This window comes from Prinia subflava, chromosome 9, assembly GCF_021018805.1.
Source record: "Prinia subflava isolate CZ2003 ecotype Zambia chromosome 9, Cam_Psub_1.2, whole genome shotgun sequence".
In the NCBI taxonomy this organism is placed as follows: Eukaryota; Metazoa; Chordata; class Aves; order Passeriformes; family Cisticolidae; genus Prinia; species Prinia subflava.
In genome coordinates this window covers 1,240,001-1,259,858 of record NC_086255.1, presented here as the reverse complement: position 1 = coordinate 1,259,858, position 19,858 = coordinate 1,240,001, and the positions used below count along the sequence as shown (strand labels likewise).

The following is a 19,858-nucleotide window of genomic DNA, read 5'->3' as shown; positions in this document are numbered from 1 at the left end:
TAAGTTTGAAATCCCAGCGTCGCTGGAATTCACATGTCCATATTTAACTGCTTCACTGCTTACTGGCATCGGATCCAGTCAGGGAAAAAGGCAGGAATATGATTGAATATATCTGGCAGGACCTGATATTCCCACTCATTTTGAATCTGATCCAGCAGCAGCCAAGGCAATTAAATAACAAGTTTTTCTCTGGCGAAATGAGTTGCAAAATGCCCCCAGCTGCATGATGTAGGAAATACACCTTGATTTTACTAATTGCTGTGCCTGTACCTCACTGGGGCAGACCCAAGGGGGTTTCCCAGGATCCACATCGTGTGTTCCAAGGAATTGAGCCCGGGCTGGGATGGGTTATCCCGGGATGAGTGAGGCTGAGGGGAGGGGTGGTGAAAGGTGAGCAGATTCACCCTGTTGGAAACATCAAACATCCAAAATCATCTGCCAGCCCTGGGCACCACCACGCTCCAGATGTGACTGCCTGGGAGGCAGCTCGGGCTCAGCCTCTCACTGAAGCAAGGCCAGGCTCAGGTAGGTGCAGCTCAGCTTTAGTGAAGCAGCAAAATGCAGCCCAAAGAGAGGAATTGCAGGAGATCAGCTGGTGGGGTGTCACAGCTTTGCCCCCAGGGGCTGAACTGAGCTGTGCCAGCAGCATCACCGAACACCTGTGATCTCCTGTATCACATGACCTCCAAGGAGTTGGGATTTTTTAAAAAATTCAATGATTTGAAAGAAAAAAATGCTGGACCTAAGTTATTGCAAGGTACAGCACACACAGGCCTGCACAGATGGGCTTGGAGCAGCCTGGTCTAGTGCAAGGTGTCCCTGCAAGGGCTTTGAACTGGCTGAGCTTTAAGGGTCCTTCCAACACAAACCATTCCACGATTCTGTGATATTGCACCTCCTTACATCACCTGGTACTGGAAAAACCTGGCCCAAAGGTGTCCCCCCACTGCAGGACAAAGCTGGGCATCAGTGCTTGTCCCCACAGCAGCTTTGGAGGACCCCAGGGCTGCTGGAAATGACTGCCCTGATCCCGGATTTTGCTGTTTCCATGCTCAGTGCCAGATCAAACAGGGCCGGTGACAGGAGGGCTCTGCTGGGAAACCGAGATACATGAGGAGGTTTCAACAAGCAGCCTGAGGAGTGTAACTGCAAAATCCCAGTTCAGGAAGATGTGGGGCAAGGGAAGGAAGAAGAAGGGTGGATTTCTGTAGAAGAAGAGGAAAAGCCAAAAGGCTGAAGCTCACAGGATAACTTTATTTGGGGATATATTCAGATGGGAACCTTCTCCTTCTGCCGTTGCTCCTCCAACATCTGGCTGCTCACCAAACACCCACTGCCACAAACACCCCCTTCAGTGGGGTAGCAAGGGGAAAAAAAAAAGGAAAAAAAGAAAGAGAGGGGGATAAAGGACCCAAAACTTGACTAGAACAGCAAAAATTTTTTTTTTGAGGAAACGACAAGTCTGTTTCCCTCAAAATGTACAGAAAATTCAATCTTTTCCCTGTTCAAGATGGTTTTCAAAGATGATTTTCTCTGAAAAAGAGGGAAAATGTACTGTCTGATTTATCTTTTATTAATTTTTTCCCTGAGAATGTCAGCTCATTCTCCTAAGGGGAGATTATTCCCATTATCAACAAATTTAACTGTTTTTGTTCAAATCTAAGAGCGTTACTGAATTTGCACTTCCTTTGACTGATCATGGAGCTCTCCCTATTATTTAATTTATTTACATTCATGTATGCAATTAGATTTCATAATCTGATTATGTGGTTTATATCTTTGTAGGGATGAGAATGCAGAATGTTGCATTTCTTTTTTATTGTATGAGTTGTCAAATTCTTTTTGGATGGAAATGAGAGTTCAGTACCACTGTGGTGAGAACAGCATTATTTCCATCAGTTAACCAGACCTACCAAAATAGTGCTGGCTGCAAACTCAAGGAGCCTATTCTGCACCTGAATGATAAATTTCATTAATTAATTTCACTGATAAAGTTAATATGCAAAGGAGATACTACTATCTATAATAAAAAGAATTAATAGGTGGTTTCTGATCATCACGTCCTTAAGATATTAAAACCCAGCAGATCTTATCCTTTTGAATTTATTTTTTATTCATAGATAGGGAATGGGAAACACATTTTCTGCTCTTCCAGCTCCCAATCATGTTTTCAGTTCTGAGTGAATTCGTCATTGACCTGAACCAGATGAATACATTGAAATGGAGAGGAAAAAACCAACCCAACTCTGCCATTGCTGCAGTCGCTGTCACCAAGTTTGTCACTGCAAAAACTCTGACTCCAGGTGCTGAGCTGGCTCCTGAACCACCTCGAGATGACCTCAGAAAGTGTCATCTGCCTAAAACTATTTTGCATTTGATCTGAATTATTTATCAAAGTTATTCTTTTCCTTGGGCTCCTTCCCATGGCAGCCTCTGCACTGATCCAAGCCGGAGGGTGAAATGCCAACCTCAGCACCTGGCAGTGCCCCAGGCCAGGCTGGACAGGGCTCGGAGCAGCCTGGGACAGGGGAAGGTGTCTCTGCCCCAGCAGGGGATGATCCTTCAGGTCCCTTCTAATCCAAACCATTCTGTGATGCTGTGGCATCAGAGGAATGCTAAATAAACCCTCCTCATCATAGAGTTTGGGAGAAAAATCTCTCCTCTTGATAAACTTCCCATGGGTTCTTTCGTAACACTTGGGGCTGCATCTGGCCAGCATGAGCAGGTCTTTGCTTCTGGTAGCTGCTTTCTAGGCTAATTTAAAAAGAGAAAACCAAGTTTAAAATTATTTATTGCATCTTTCTGGTATCATCACTAATGTAAATATAGCTAATGGCTCAACTGTGTTTATTCATTTCTGTATTTATTTATGTCTTTATTATTTTTGAGCCATTCCAGTTACTTGGTCATGGCCTTTTACAGCCATCAAAAGCAGAGCATTTTCGAAATCTTTATGTGCAATACTCTGAATAGGTTGTTCCCAGACACAATTTTTTGTTAAAAGTGCTGCTCTTAGTCTGTATTTTCCCTGTGCTCTGTCACTGCTGAGGGCTGAGCTGCTGAAGGATCCTGACAAATTCCTGGTTTGGGATATGCAGCTCTGGAAAGGGACTGAGGTGGGCAAGGATGGCTTTTCTTCTTTGTAAAACGTTATTCAGAAGTTTTTGGGCCAGTTAATACTGGTTTAGAGCTTTGAAAGTAGCTTTCTAATTAAATTTCTGAGTAGCTTTCAAATTAAAAAAAAATCATTTCTGTTTATATTTTGCTAAGTACTGACATCCTTGGGCCCCTGCTGCTCAGGCTTTAACAGCTCCAGGGGTTTGTTAAGAATTTTTAAGATTTCTGAGGTCCATGGGCTTGGCTTCACCCCTTGGTGCCTCAGAGCCTCTGGCAGGTCCCTACCCACTGCTTGGTCTCTGTAAATTTTTTCAGGCTGTGCTTAAGGGATTAAATAAGTGAGGAAATAATTGAGAAGGAATTCTGGAAGTCCTTGCAGAGATACTTGGGATGCTACAGCGATTTTTGGGTTCATGACCTGCTCTGAGACACATAAACCAAAAAGGTGAAGAAGCACCATGGACTGAACTGGTCTGCCCAAACAGACCCATGAAATGGTTATTGAAGGATAAATTATTATTATTATTATTATTATTATTACTCATTGCAGTTTCTTTTATGTCTGTGGATACAATAAACTGGACCTAGATCTGTCCCAAGGAGGAAAAGAGTCCCTGGCACAGGGTGCCCAGAGCAGCTGTGGCTGCCCCTGGATCCCTGGCAGTGCCCAGGGCCAGGTTGGACACTGGGGCTGGAGCAGCCTGGGACAGTGGGAGGTGTCCCTGCCATGGCAGGGGGGCACTGGGGGGATTTGGGGTCCCTTCCCACCCAAAAAGTTCCAACAACACCCCCAGAACTTGCTTTCACAACAGAACTCCATGACACAAGGAAGGAAGTTATTAAATACAACTTTATTGGGTTTTATTGTACAATTTTTTTTCACATCTTCCTCCTTTCTTCTCTCCATCTTCCCCTTGGTAATTCCATCCAATGTTTCCTCGTAGATACAGGGCAGCTCTTGACTGGCAGTGTTACCCACACCAATTCCAGCCTCAGTTTCCTTTTTTTTCACTTGATATTTCTATTTTAGATTTTACACAGTAGGAAATCTGTGATTTTTTTCTGGTGGAAGCAAAGGAGCTTTCAGATCATTTCCTTGCACCCTCACCACCCCTGTTCAGTCTGGAGATAGTTGTTGTCTTTTGCTACAGAGTCAATTCTCAAACAGCTTCATTTATTTAAAGATAAATGCAAACAAAGAGTCACATAACCGAAATGCTCTAAAAGCTTTGTGGGCACCAAGAATGTACAATTCTGTGACTAATTAACTGCACTCTTTAATCCATTTTGTCCTTTCAGTAATAGCATGAAGCCAACAAAGAGAAAACAAAACCATCAAATGCAAATATTGCTTTATTTGTTTAAGAAATAAAATATTTAAGAAATAAAATATTTAAGAAATAAAACAGACCCACAACTGTATCACCTCTGTCACTGTCATATTCCATCTGGCCAAAGGGCTTCAGTGAGCCACCAGCTAAAGCAGGGTCCCAGACCAGGAGGTCTCAGCTCCTCCATCAGTTAATTTTGACCTGAGCACTGAGAAATTATATTTGATATTTTATCTAACAATGAATTTTAGCATTTCATATGAGGAAGGGAAATGGCTTGGGTTTCGTTACTTGATTTCTACAATTTTAAGTTCTAGGACAGTTCATTTAATTATAGCTGTAGTATTTGATGAAGTATCTGGGTAAAGATAGCGTTTTGAAGAATACCGGCAGCTTTTAAAAACTTTTTATGACTTGTGGGACTTTAGGAACATTCCTCCTTTGTATGCTTTAGTTTAGAGGTTGTTTGCACGCCCTGACTCCAGACTGGGTGCTTTCTCTTCCTTTCCCTGCAAAACTTAGGACACTACACCAAACAACGCCAAGTGGCCGGGGGGGAGAGGAAAAAAAAAAATCAATTTGTAATCTGATCCTCGGGTTTTGATTTCCTCTGATGAGTTCCAATTTCATTAAAAGCAACCTTATTCTCAGATAAAAGAGCTCCTTGAAGGGTGAAGCGGGGAATTGTCTCGGGGAGCATAAAGCGCCGGCGCTCCTTTGTGCGGTTTATTCGGGGCATCAATCGTGGGGCGCGCGGTTGCGTTGGCGGGCGCGCGGTTATCGGCACAAGGGCTCGCATTCAAAACCCACCGCGGGCCCCATCGACACCTCCCTTATCAACACCCTGATTATCTGCCCAGCCCCGGGTCGCAGCCCGCCCGTGACAGAATAAGCTACAAATCACCGGCGGGGGCCTTTCTGCATTCTCCTAATTGTGTGTACTCGCTGGAAAAAAATTATCGCCGCGCCTCTCGTCTTGATGAGAAATTGACATTTTCTGGCGGAGCCTGGCCAGGACTATGCGGGGAGATAAGACTTATAGTTGTTTTAAAGGAGTGCAGCCATTCTTTCAGAGGCCTCTTTATTGCTCTAGTTGACCCACTTGATGAGTATGGATTTCATGAGGTCTTTTTCAGCATTTGAACTATAAAAGGTTCAGAATGACACCACCCCTTATAGACAAAAGATAACCTTGCCCTTTGAATATATTGATTCTTTATTAACTAGGCTGTTTAATGCAATGAAATGAGGCATTAGATTGAAGCCTATTTCAAGTGCTTTGAATAATCTTTAAAAGCTTGAAAGACTTTTAAAAGCTGCTCTGCAATAATTGGCGTGGACTTTTAGAGACTCTTATTCCTTCGTTTTGATTAAGGAATTTTTATCATCTTCCTATGTCTAAACTCACTGTGGGCTGACACAACATATTTCCTCAGCAGGGCTCTTCCCCAGATGTGTCGTAGGTGGTGGATTGCTCTAGGAATTGTCATATGTGGGTTTTCTCCTTTTGTATTTTCCTTGCGTTGAAAGTTAGAGGAACCATTTAGATGCTCATTATTCAAACCTTTGAAATAAAACTAAAAGGAAGAGCGCCAGTGGGCATCGTGCAGACTTTCATCCCTAAAAACCAGTTATTTTTTAGTGGCATGCATCTGATTATGCCGCTGTTTAAACACGATACACAGACACACGCTCAGAGTGGAACAGTTTTCAATGCATAATAATAATAATAATAACAACAATAATAATAGTAATTGTTCTGTAGCTTTAACACCTGTTCCCAACCAATCAGTTTTCATCTGACATGAGAACTGTGGAAAAAGCATGGTTAAAAATGCTGGTTTTCCTGTAGGGTGTAGCTGCAGTGGGTTTTACCTTGTCCCCCCTCCATCCCTTCCCCACGGCAGCCGAGCAGGGGCTGGGACACGCAGCGTGTCCTTTGGCACTGGATCCACACACACCACTCCATCCATTACTTTGGAGCTCCGAGTTTCCCAGTGCCCTCTCAGAGCTGTCAGCAGCCCTCTGATTAATGACCAGATCAAACTCCTTAACAAACTCCCTGTGTCACCACCACAGGTGCTCACATTCCTCTGCCAGACCCATATTCCTATAGAAATATCTTTTTTTTGGTGGTGCTGGTCATGCACAAGGATACAGGAGCACATTTGGCATCTGGGGTGGGGAACTCAGAGTTGTACATCAGGCAAAGCCTTGCAATTCTCTCCAGCTCAGAGGTTTCATGAGCCCACCTCATTATAAATATATTTTTGTACCCATTATATGTGCCTTGCACATATTATGGCCCAGAGGATGAAATATTTGTGCTCAGTATTATAATTAGCAAAAGAATTTGCTTCCTTCTCAGCAGTTAAGAGACAGGCACGTCCACCTTCAATGTCAAACCACCACATGGAAAATTTGGGTTGTGCTTTGTTTAAAATAACTTTTCCTGTTTACAGGCTTTTACAATATGATATTAAAATAGTAAGAAAAAAAAATCTATTGTTACCTTTGCTTTGCAAAAAGCCTGTCTGAAATGCACAGTTTTGGTTAAATATGAAAAAAGAGATATTCTGCTGTTGTATTCACAAAAAGTGAGCAGTTTTGGATAAACACTTCACCAAGGTTGGGCAACAAGTGATTGCCACTGCAGAGCAGAGATTCCTTCCTCATCCTCCTCCCAGGGAACTGCAAAGACCACGTCAAGGATTTGGGCTTTTTCACAACAAAGGAATAAAAATTCTGATATTTAGAAATGAAACCCCCAGTGTTGCATTTTTTTCGTTTCGTGTTTAGTCACTTTTTTTAATAATCAAACCAGATAAAATTACTAAAAATGAAATTCACAGACAAGAAATACTTTAATTAAATATTGTGTAAAATGAACATTTTTTTATACAGTTAAATATATGAAAAAATGTACAGATAAAACAATCTTATTGTAGGGTCTTTAACAGTAAAATCTACCATTTAGTGAAGCTTTCCGTCTGGAGACAATGAAGCGATGAGTGCATTGACTAATTAATCTAAAACACAAACAGACTGCATTGATGAAGGAACTTGCAGACTTTCTGAACATGTACACGTGACCTCTTTTTAAATTTTATTTTTTTTTTAGAGCAAAACCTTACTTAGACAAAATATAACGGAGGCAATTCAGTTCCAAAGTGACTTCTCAGGCTTTCCCACCCAGCCAAGCCTTGGCCGTGCTCACAGAGCTGTGCTACGCTGAACCGTTCCTCTAAACCCTTTCAGAAAAGCTTGACTAAAATGTGCATTTGTTTTTCTTTTGCCCAGAAAGAAAAAAAAAAAAATACAAAACTAATAATAATAAAAATTGAAAACAAAAATTTTAAAAATGATCCCTCCTTTTTTGGTTAAAAGGTGAATTCTGCTGCAGTTTGCAACGTGTTTTGCAGTGCTGCGCTGGCAAAGGATATAGTGCAAAGTAAAAATAAAAACAACTCCACGTTTCTCTTGCTGGATTTGGCACTGAGAGCCACGGAATACGACGGAGGTCATTCCAGTTTAAAAAGTACGGTCGGTTACGGGTTGATTACAAAAAGTTCCCTAAAAAAACCCCAAGAAAACTAAATAAACAACTCCCAGACGTTAAAAATTCGGTGTGATCCTGATTTCCCGTGAAACCTTTCCCGGTTTTGAGCAGTGCAGGGTTTGGGAGAATGCAGAGTGCAGCAGAAAATCCACACATAAAGGAGTGGCAGAATTGTACACCAGGATTGTGCTTTTTTTTCCCCCCTTATTTTTTACACCAGAAATCATCCAAATGAAGTCGTGATTAACAATTGTGGTGTAAGCCTGTGACAAAACAGCACAAAAGTTCTTCAAAGAAGTTCACTTTTAAGGCATCAGAGAAGTTCATGTGGCAAACATTTTAATTAAAACATCAGAAGTGAATTTATTTTTAAACTTTAGGCCTCTGAATTTTTCCAGTAAACACAGTTCAGCTATGTGGCAAAGTCATGGGTGGCAGCTAAAAATGACTTTTTACAATCTTAAAAAAAAAAAATTAAAAATAAAATTAAAAAATTAAGAAAACAAACAAACGAAAAAAAAAGGAAATAAAAAATGCAGCCACAAAATAGATTCATCTTTTCTGTGGCTGTATCACATGCACATATTCTACTAGTATTCATTACAGCCATGTGGCACAATTTTGATTTGACTATACAACAAACAACTTTTTCTTTCAAAATTATTTGTTCTGATAACTTAAAAATAATATAAAAATAAACAATGAATTTGAATTTTTGAAAAAAAATTAAAAAAGAAAGGATGGAAAGGCTAAACAATAGCAATCTTATGAAGTACAAATGAAATGCACAGACACTGATTTATTTTAAAGAAAAACATGAAGGGAACAGTTCTTGGCTTTATGCTATTTTCAGCATCACGATACCAGGCCAGGACAAAAACCAATACATACAAGAACTTTAAAAAAAACCCAAAAAACAAAAAACCAAAAAACAAACAAACAAAAAAAAACAAACCAAAAAAAAAAAAAAAAGATGAAAAGCAATATACAAAATTTCAAAGATAAATACAATATTTATAGTTGATATGTTACAAAATAAATTCCCTTAGTGACTGCAAGTGTTTATGTGAAAGAAAGGGTTGCAATGGATAAGACTATTTTATTCCTTATAGACGTCATAAGGAATAAAATCTGCTTCTTTTTTTTTTTGTCTAAATATTTAAGTGGATCTGAAAAAAATTCAAGACAAGTGTATAAATATTTAGCTACAACTTTGGCAAAATCACAAAAGTCTACAATTTTATAACCACATACAAAACACATTAGGGAAGAAGGATCTAGAAGTCAAAAGGACAATTTTCTGGTACAAGAAACATAGACTTCACAGTAGCCTAAAATGCAATAGTATACAGTGCTAGCAAAAGTTGAAAAAATGTTGCAGATCACACTTGCTTAACAGGAAGCTCTAGCAGTGGAAGTATATTTTTTTCATTTTTTAAACCAACAGACAGTAGCAATTTCTTTTTTTTTTCTCTGTCAGTGTGCTTGTTGAAGGCAAGAGAATTCAATATCAAAGTTACAATTTCTAACTACAATAAGTTACAAAGTTCCATTTCATTAAGATGAAGTTAAGCAACGATAAACCCCCCCACGCCCGCCCCCACGCCCCGGTTTTTTGTGTGGTTTTCTTTTCTAATCATATATTCATCCTTTTTTTTTTTATTCTTTTTTTTTTCCAGTTTGATGGCTCATAACCTCCTTGGCCCCCTTTTTTTTTTTTTTTCCACCACAAAAAAATATTTCACATTATAGAGATACACAACCATTGTGAATCTAGTTATGAGTACAGAAAAATGTTCGGAGGCATTTTTCATCAGTGTTTCATGATAATCAAAATGGTGCATCCACAAAGTTTCTCCCAACACATAGCAAGTACTAGACATAGCCAAGACGTAATCAGAAACTTTATACAAAATAGGCGTCGCTTTTTCCTTATTCTCCAGGACTGAGAAATGTGAAAATATGAGAAAAATTCAGTCAATAAAATGGAATTGTTCATGAAGAAGTAGGTTGTTTGCATGTAGATTCTTAATAGTTTAAATAAAATCTTTAAACAAAGTCTTTTTTTTTTTCTTTTTTTGTGGGGTATTTTTTTGTGGGTTTGTTTTTTTTGTTTTTTTCCTGTAGCATTTCCATTTTGTTGCTGATTCTGCGTGAAGATACTGCTTCCATCAGCATGTCTTAATATACTAAACTTGTCCCCTAAGCCCATCCTCTGCAGCTTGGCGCTACGGTAGGTAAACAAAAGTGACTTTACATTGGCGGGACTACAAGCCCGGACATGGCTAAAAGAAAAAAGAGAAGAAAAGGAGCTGTTATTGGCACGCTGGGCTCGGGGCCACCACGGGTGGGACGGGAGGAGGCAGAGCCCGGCTCCTCCACGGCATCCCCGGAGCGAGGACCACGGACACCTCTCCCAGCACAGCACACCCCAAACGGCCTCTCCGTGAGGAGGGAGCTCTTGGGCAGAGCACCCCGAGCTCCCCAGGCTCAGCTTCTCTCCAGACAACTCCTGACAACTCCTCCGGCTGCATCCCCATCCCTTGGGGACATCCCCACCGATCACCACTTTGTGCCCTGGGCAGAAAACCTCCATTTCCACCATTCTCCTTCGTGATAAACGCAGGACTGAGCAAACCAAGGGCTCTCCAAGACCAAAAGCAAGAACTCTAAACCTTCTCCCAACCCTAGAGCTCAAACACCATAAAAAGACACGATATTAATACCCCTGACCAGCCATATCCTGGGGTTTTCTAACAGATAGAGATGCCAACAACCACTGTTTTTTTCCCAGTTAACTCTTTGGTAGAAGCATAATTTAGACAGTCTTTAATTTTAGTGTTGTTTAATTTTTGCCATAATGATATTTCTCATTAATTTATGTACAACAGATATTAATAAATTTGTTCGTGTAGCGATGTGAACTTCAATTTCTCAGTTCATTAATTTCAACAATATTAATTCATTTCAGATTCGCTGTTGCAGCTTTACGGTTTGGAAGAGCTGGGTCTGTACACATTTCATAGGTAACACAACCACGACCAGCATTGCTCCAAAAGCTGCACCCAGAGCCTGGGGCAGCCCCTGGTCCTCCCAGAGCCCTCTGGATTTGGATGGAGTCAAACCTCCCTAAAACACAGCTCAGGTGATGTTTTTGAAACAGGATAAAGTCTTCCAACTCTGCCATTTTTCTCCCCAATTAAACGTGTCAAATAGGTCAAAATCAAAACTGAAATGATAATTTTGCAACATTCATAATAATGAATGTTTTAAACCTAACTAGCAACTGAAAAATTTTAAAATTTTAACTGGAGAACAGTGGATGTATTGGCAGAGAGCCTTTCTACACAGAACATTCCATTTCCTTATCATGTTTCCAGAGAATCACAAAATCATTTAGGTTGGAAAAGGTCCCCAAGATCACCAAGTCCCAGCTGTACCCGACCCTGTCCCCATCCCAGAGCCCTGAGTGCCACCTCCAGCCCTTCCTGGGACACCTCCAGGGATGGGCACTGCAAACCTCCCTGGGCAGCCCCTGCCAAGGCCTGAGCACCCTCATAAACCCTTAAAACAAAGCTTCACTAGATCTCCTCTGTGCCACCCCTCATCAGCCCAGCAGCAGATGACTTCACCCTCTGTTTGGACCTGCCAAACCCCTGCTCAGTCTGGCTTCTCCTGTGGGTCCTGCCAGCAGCAAATCTGTCACATTCCAGCCTGGTTATCTGGGGTGCACCTGACCTGGGGGTGTGGGAGGTCACTTTAAGGAACAGTTGTCAGGGAATCACAGAATCATTAAGATTCAAAAAGGCCTTTAAGGTCAAGTCCAACATCAACCAGCACTGTCGTGGCTCACCACTAAACCCTGTCCTCAAGTGCCTCGTGCTGCAGTTCAACCATCAGCTGCTCCACCCTGGAAGTGCCCAAGGCCAGGCTGGATGGAGCAACCAGGGACAGTGGGAGGTGTCCCTGCCCGTGGCAGAAGGTGGGACAGGATGGGCTTTAAGGTCCCTTCCAACCCAAACCATGCCATGATTCTGCTGTGTGAACATTTAGATCATCTGCTGCCATACGTTTTCTGGGGAAAAGAAAACAATATCTCAATTTTTTAATTTAACCATTTTTTGTTAAATTCTCTTCGTGGCACAGTCTGAGGGGGATGCAAGGTTGATGCTGCAGACTTGTATCTCACAATTTATTTTAGTAGCAATCTTTGTCAATTGTGAATTTCTGCACTGAGCTTCCTGCTGTGCAAATTGATACCAAACGCCTTCTTAAAGAAAAATGAGCTGGTGAGTTTTTTAATAATAATTTTAATACTTTCATCTGGAGGAAGACCAGAAAATTAAGCAGGATGCAATTTTAAAAGAATATAGAGAGCCTTTTGCTGTGCATTATAGTCCTATAACCAGAGAGCAATATCTTTCACAATCTATAGAAAGTAAATTACAATTGAAAACCAAATTTTGAACACATATTGTGCTTCCAACTCTGCAGCGAGCCAATGGTCTCTCACTAAAAGATTTCTTTTCTACCTTTAATGTTCATTGTTTTAAACAGGAAAAGGTTCTCTGCCCTGTGGAACACACACGGTAGGATCCTGCTCTTAAAAAATTCGTGTGAGTACTTGACTTTCTGGTCATAGACTCTGCAGGTCACGCAGAGTCAACAAGATTGTGGCTTTTTGGACACGGCCCAAAAGCCCTTTTTTTGTAGGCTTACTCACAGGGTGAGTCAGGCTCTGGGGGCAGCAGGGAAAGAGGTGTCCAAGAGCTGCAGATTTTGAGTGTTTGCCCTCCTTGGGCATGCAGCTGGCAGGGGTAGCAAGGGGGAGGAGTAAACATCAGCCCTGGCTGGCACTGCCCCCAGCCTGGCCTCTCTGAGATCTCCCCAGGTTGTCTTTTTTATTTGTAACCTCTGTTTTCATCTTTGAATCATAAAATCCCAGAATGGTTGGGGTTGGAAGGGACCTTAAGGACCATCTCATTCCAACCCCCTGCCATGAGCAGGGACATCTTCCTGAAGGTGTCTTGGACCTCTTTACAAAAAATGTGTCACCTACAAACATCTCCACCTTCACTCTTGGGCAGTAGGCCCTATAGCACAGAGAGAATTTTGGGGTTGTGCTTACAGGCAGCAAGATCTTGCTTCTGGTGTGGTGGGCTTGGGTGGTCCTGGTGCTCAGGCCTGCATCAGCACAAGCCAGAAGTTAGAGCAGCTCAACTTCTGTTTAATTCTTTGTTAGGACCCAAACAATCCCTCTGGGTCCAGCTGGAACTGCTTAGTTCTGCTGCTCTCACCAGCTCAGGTGTACTACGAGCAGCATTTTTCCCACACAGACACCCTACAGTGGTTTATCCCCTAGGGAGGGGTCAATTAACCCCCAAATCCTTCCAAAAGGACCATCCTTGTCTGAAATCTTATCCATTCTTATCCCAGTCCCTCCTTATCCATAAACTGCAGGATTTGCCTCTTATGCAACACCAGGGACCATGAGCTCTTACTGCGCTCTTGGCTTGACTGAATGTGACCATTCCTAACAGTGACATCTCCTCAGCTCCTCCACATCCTGCCCTAAAATGAGACTCTGTACTTAAAGATCACAAAAAACACTTCAGCTGCAGTTGGACTGCAGCTCTCGAGTTCCATATTTTAACTTAATGTAGAAAATGTGCTGATCAGAAAACTCTCGAGGTGATTGCACAGAGTCCAGAAAGCAACTAATTAAACTTTAAAAAGAGTTCCCTGTCAACAAATGGCTGAGAAAATAGGAAGGAAGAAGCAGAAACTCCCTAATGAACTCTATGCATCAAATGCAGTGTAAGTAAGTACCAACACAGGAGTGTTGGTGGCTTTTCTTGGCGATGTCTCATGAAGGAAGGAGCTGACAAACTCAGGCCAAGGCAGAGGCTGAGATCTGTGAGGATGAGTGGGTGAAGCACCGTCAGTCTGGGAGTTTTTATGAGTCCAGTCTGAATTGACTCAAAGCTTTGGGTGGAAAAAGGGATGGTGCCTGTGCTGGTGAAGGAAGATGAGGTGGTGCTGAGACCCTGGCACAGGGAAAGCTGTGACTGCCCCTCCCTCAGTCTCCTCGGACTGGCCTTGGAGCACCCAGGAATAGTGGAAGTGTCCCGGCCCAAAGTTGGAACTAGATGGCCTTTAAGGTCCCTTCCAACCCAAACCATTCCAGGATTCTGTGATTCCCTGTCAGTTCCCTGACTCCCACAATACTGAGCATCCCCTCATCGTGCTATCTGCTTTGCATAAATTATGCTGCTTTTTTTTTTTTTTTTTTTTTTTGCCACAACCCTGGAAGTCACTGCTCTAAGTAAAGGCAAGAAGGACATTCTGTCTGTTTCTCTGGGTCATTCTGCTCAACACAAAATGATTCAGGTTCAGCAAACAGAGGAAAATCTATAATTTTTATTTAATTTTTATTTATTTATCCATGTATCATCTATTTATTTTTGGCACTTGATTCTCAGTTCAGCTGCTGATCCAAAACCCAAAAGGATGACACCAAGTCTGCTGCTTGGATTGCAGCATCCAAAAATCAGGGGTTGAAGGTTTTGTTAGGTCTTCACGGGGCTCTCTGGACATGAAAAAAGCTTTGAGCTAAGTGAGGTTGGGCTCAGCTTAAGAGCAGAACTCATGACCTATTTAACAAATTGGTATTGGCTGATTCCAAGTCATCTTCTGAGCTTTATACAAAAACCATTTTTTACCCGAGGATGGAGATGTAGAATTACTGGGGGCTTGGGGAGGTGCTAAGGGACATTGGGTGCTCAGTGCAGGCATTCAGCCCTCCCAGTTCTGCTTAAAACCCCACTTTGAGGTCATCTAAAGAGTTTAAATACCTAAAACCTTGAGTATATGACAGGAAGTCAATTATTCCCATACTGAAATGGCAAAAATTTGAATCCTTTTAATTTAATCTTTAAATAATTGTGTTTTTCAGAGTAAGTCAAAATCAATTAGTTGATCTTCCTGCCTCAGATCTAAGACATATGTTACCATATTTATATTATTTTTATTATTATCCTTTTTGTCTATTATCTTATGTTTATTATTTTTATTTATTTTATTATCTTATTCTTACTTTTATTTTTTCAGTATTTACTTTTCATACCAGTGTCTTCTTACAAAAAGAGGAAAGTAGGACACTGGATTATTTTATGAATGGATTATCTTCTCTAAAAATATGGATATAGTTTTCTACTTACAGTAGTAACACAGTGAAGCTTCCACTAAAGAAATATGCAAAAACCTGTTAATTTAATTATCTTTTCCTTTAGTATTTATGCTACAATGAGTTTGTGTATCTGGATTCTCAGCTCTTTGTTGACCTGAGTGCATAACAAGGTCTCAGATGGGTTTTTTGGGCCAAGAAGTTAAGAGTCTACAGGAAGATTCATTTTGAGGTCCTGGAGTGGATTTGGGGTGGACAGGCAGCTCTGTGGGATTGGGATGATGTCTCTCCAAAGTGTCTTCAACACCCCACAAAATGCAGGTGTCCAGAATTAGTCTGGCCAATTAAAATCCCCCTCATCTGCTTGCCTGTGAGTGCTGGTTGGATTATGGGTGTCATGGTGATACAAAGAATAAATAATCCCTGTGCTGCTGCTGCTGCTTCTTAACTGAGGAAGTCAAGAGGAGTGCTGACCCCTGGGATGAGAGTGTCCTCAACCCTTCCTGTCTCAATGGGATCTGAAGTGCCTCAATTTACTGCACTGTGCACTGAGGCTCCACCAGAGGCAAACAAACCTCCCCAAAGATTCTAATGCACCAACAGCCTCACATTCTGCTTGGCAAAATACCCCTAAAAGTGGCAAAATGGGTAATGGGCCTTCCTTTGTAGGGTGACTGCTTTGTTTGTGTTCTGTTCTCAGACTGTCGTAATTCCTCCTGCCCCACACCCTGCAGGTGACCACAGACATTCTGCCAGTCATTTATCAGGTGTTCCTTGCATTACCCACATGAAATCACACGGCTAAAAAACCAAAAAACAAGGCAAAATAGTGAAATTGCCTGCCCTAATTAAAATATTTAGCTCTTTTAGAGATGTAGCCACTCTAACACCACAGTAAGAGCTGGGACCACCAGAGCATGCAAACCACTGCACAATGGGCTACCTAGTCCAGGGAACCCTGGTCCACTGAGTAAGGGCTTAACCTGACTTGTATTAACTTGGCATATTTAAAATCACTACTACACCCCATATAAAGTGAGGAAATCCCACTGTGTCCTGCCAGAACACTGCTGGGTTTAAACATCCACAGAAATGTGTTCAGAAAACATATAAACACCAAGAGCACACAAACTCTCCAAGAGGCATTCAGGGATACAGTCTTCCCCTAAAATTTAAGGCACAAACTCCTAAGGGAAAATGCCAGAAAAACAACTGGTGTTTGCTCTAATGCAAGCATCAAAAATGAACTAAAACCCTGAAAATCTCAGCAGACCATTCACGCTACCCTATTTCTCCCCCTGCTTTTGCATCATTACGAGAGCACTGAAAAAACCAGCCAGGCACCTTTCTCCCCGAGAAAAAAAAAAGGACCAAAAAAAAAAAAAAGAAAGAGAAATAAAGAAGCAGCAGAGAGAAAATTGAGAGAGATCGGGCTCACCTTGAAGTCCATTTCCATTTGCACTGGTGCAAGATGGTGGAGGAGAGGCTTGGGGCCTGACAACAGGAGCGAAGGCGCTCTTTTGTTTCACTGCAGAGATGACATTGGCAGGTGAGAATGAGAAAATGCCGTGTGTACTGCTACAGTTTGAAGGGAGGGTGACCGAAGAGGCTGCCATGGTAGGGCTTGACGGCACTACTGCAATAAAGCAAAAATAATCAGGACTCAGATTGAGGTTTTCACGGCAAACACGGAAAAAGAGAGTGATAGGGCCTTGCCTCTTAAAATATATATAGAGATATATATATATATAAAAAAAATATATATAAAAAATAAAAATGAAATGCCTTGGCTTGGCCACTCTCTGGATAACAGGCAAACTCTTTTGTGTTGGACTTTTGTTACGAATTGCGCAGTCCAATTTTGATTTTTTTTTGTTTCGTTTTGTTTGGTTTGGTTTTTTTTGGTTTTTTTTTTTCTCTATCTGAGATTGTATTCTGGCACAAACAGATCAATTTATTATTTTCATTTTTACGTCCAGCCTCCAGAGTCACCCCTCCTTTTATCCAGTAGCTGACAATAGAGGAAATCAAAACAATGCAAGGAGTTGATTTTGTAGTAAATATGAATCTATATGATGATGTGTTACCAAAAATAGACACTTACTGCCATAAGGAGAGTTAGCTGAGGAGCCATTAAGAAATCCAGGGGAACCTGGTACACCTAGATTGGGCATGCCGGCATTGCCATATCCATTCATGCTATTGCTGACTGTGTTGTAATTGGACTGCTGAGGAGTACTGCTGGGAACATATCCTCGCGGGGAAACACTGCTTGTGTTGCGACTGTAACCTACTGTGTTAGAAACCCCCCCACCCCAAAAAAATAATGTTATTTTATAAGATAGACTTAGGGCTGGGGGGTTTCCTCATGCAGCATATATTACACAGTTTTAATTGATTGCACAGCTTTGCTCTGAGTTGTCTCTCACTGCCCTATCAACTCTTGCAGCTTGAGATAACCTTATCACGCCAACCCTACTTAAATCATCCGCGAGCACTCTATGTTGTCTCTCCTCTTAGCACAGACAGCCAACAAAAGCTCTCTTCGATCCAGCTGTGTCAGGTGCCTTCACGTTTGTCTTTAGGAGCAATTATCAACAGGCTCGAGTCCCGCTTTGTACCAACACTCTGCGTGAACTTTCAGCCTCTCCGCACCTTCAAATGCCAGAGCTGACAAGAAAAACTTTTTTGTTGCGGTGATTTACTTTAAAAGGCTGTTTTGGGGTCTTCATTTTGTGATTGACATTTTTATGCTAACAGCAAGCTTTCGTAAGGTGTAGCCATCAGTGAAAACTAATTCAAGAGCAAGTACAGAATTTTATAAGGCTTATTAGCTTGGAAATGCATTAAAAGACAATCGTTTTAGAAGAGGAAACATAGCGGAATCAGGATTTTAAACAACAATTTGTTCCTATCTGAGCAATCAATTTAATAATTATGTTGCAAGCAAAAAAAAATATGCATTTGAACATATCTAATAATCCTGTTTCCCTCCTTTCATTAGTATCAAAATTAATTTTAAATGCAATATGCTACATGCATTTTCAATTACAACAGGTAAATTAAATCAACTATTACTTTTATTAGTAACATATATGTCACACATGCCTACAAACAAAGTATTTTAAAATCACAGACATCAAATTAGATTTATCTGTGTAAATATTCCAAAACCAGGTGGAGGTACCGAGACATAATTATTTTATAAACCAACCATACACGCTGTATATTTACTGCGAATAACAAAGAGCTTTCTACACTTTGCCAATTTTATTTTTTTTTTCCTTCCCCCACTGGAGATGCTTTATGATAACAGTAAATGAAAGAACAGGGAGAATTAAATATTACGAGAAAGTTAAAGACGGCATTTCATTCCGCGCTCAGGCACACAGCTACGGGGACAGAGAGAGGGAGGGCATCAGCTCGCAGGAACAGGCCAAAGGCAGCCAACAAGGTGCAGGATTAACCCTTGAAATCCCACCTACCTTGGTCGTTGGCTTGCGATGTTTCGGAGACATTGACGGCGAGCTGGCTGCTGAAGGAGTTCACGCCCATCATGCCGGTGTGGGCGGGAGTGTTGGCTAGAGTGGGGATCTGGTTGTGGTTGCGGGGCACGCTGTACAACGCCTCAGCAATGTCAGCTGCTCGTTTCAGGATTATTTCCTAGAGAGACACGAAATGAGCACTGACAACTCCGAATTGTGCGAACGCTCCAAGCCGCAATAGCGCTAAAATTTACCGAAGAGATTCACGCGGAATTACAGTGAGGGTGGGGGGTTTGCCGCTTGTTTCACCAACACCTCCTGATTTTCCTTCCCGTGCCCAATTGAGCCTCAACACAGTAAGTATAAAGAAAGAAAGAAATTAACATAAAACTCCAGTTTAGCACTGGAAGTCGGGTGAAAAGTGTCACATGGGTTTTATGCGTCCAAGGCAGGAGCTGTATTTTCAGCAGTTTGCAAAATACAGCACGGCTGATCCACTCGGCTGAGCAGATTTCTTTAGGACTTCCCATTAGTCACTGTATGTTTTGGCCCGAGTTCAAGGTTATTCTCTTGCCTTAATGCTTGCTTATGCTTTTGGCACCTCGCACTTAATTGTCATTTCTGATAGGCAAACGAGCGGCGCGAGGAGGACGGGAAGATGAAGCGTTTCCCTCGGAGCATTGCATCACATCACACTGCCCTCAAGGTGGCTGGCAAAGCCCGGCTGTGTACAAAGGCACCGTGCTGATGCTCTGCCAGCCCTGCACAGAGCAGGTATTGATCTACACGTGTCGGCGTGGGAACAAAGAGCGCGCCGCTGACCTACCTGGTTGTTATGGGGCATCCCATATAGGGCTTCAACAAGGTCTGCTGCTCTCTTAAGTAATACTTCCTAAAGGAAAACAAACAACCTGCGTTATGTTTCACTAAGACAGCAGAAGTGCAGAGATGTTGGCAGTTGTAGCGTCTCTAATTGCAAGGAACTGATAAAGTGGATAAAATACGTCACGCGCCGCCCGTGCGCTCCCGCTATATTTGGGGGATGTGTTACAAAGATAGGAAGGTATTTTGTTTGGGAGGAAAACAGGGCTTGTGGTTTGAAGTCAAAGTTAGAGACAAGCCTAAAAATAATATTGCATTTTACATCCAGCTGTTCAATTATGATTGACTCGGAAAGGTG

At 41.8% G+C, this 19,858-nt stretch overlaps 1 protein-coding gene across 9 annotated transcripts in view; it reads right to left on the bottom strand.

Moving 5' to 3' along the window:
- Positions 1–3,954: 3,954 nt before the first annotated feature.
- Positions 3,955–19,858, bottom strand: part of EBF3 (EBF transcription factor 3) — a 132,787-nt gene continuing 116,883 nt past the window's right edge. For 3 of the 9 annotated variants that reach the window (XM_063405082.1, XM_063405083.1, XM_063405084.1), the window contains 5 exons: positions 19,505–19,570; positions 18,679–18,856; positions 17,298–17,486; positions 16,632–16,829; positions 3,955–10,292 (listed from right to left, as the gene is read on the bottom strand). In XM_063405082.1, coding sequence (XP_063261152.1) covers positions 10,261–10,292; positions 16,632–16,829; positions 17,298–17,486; positions 18,679–18,856; positions 19,505–19,570 — 663 coding nt within the window. In that variant the 3' untranslated portion in view covers positions 3,955–10,260. The remainder of the gene's footprint in view (positions 10,293–16,631; positions 16,830–17,297; positions 17,487–18,678; positions 18,857–19,504; positions 19,571–19,858) is intronic. The other 6 variants (XM_063405085.1, XM_063405086.1, XM_063405087.1 and 3 more) reach the window with 4 other exon arrangements.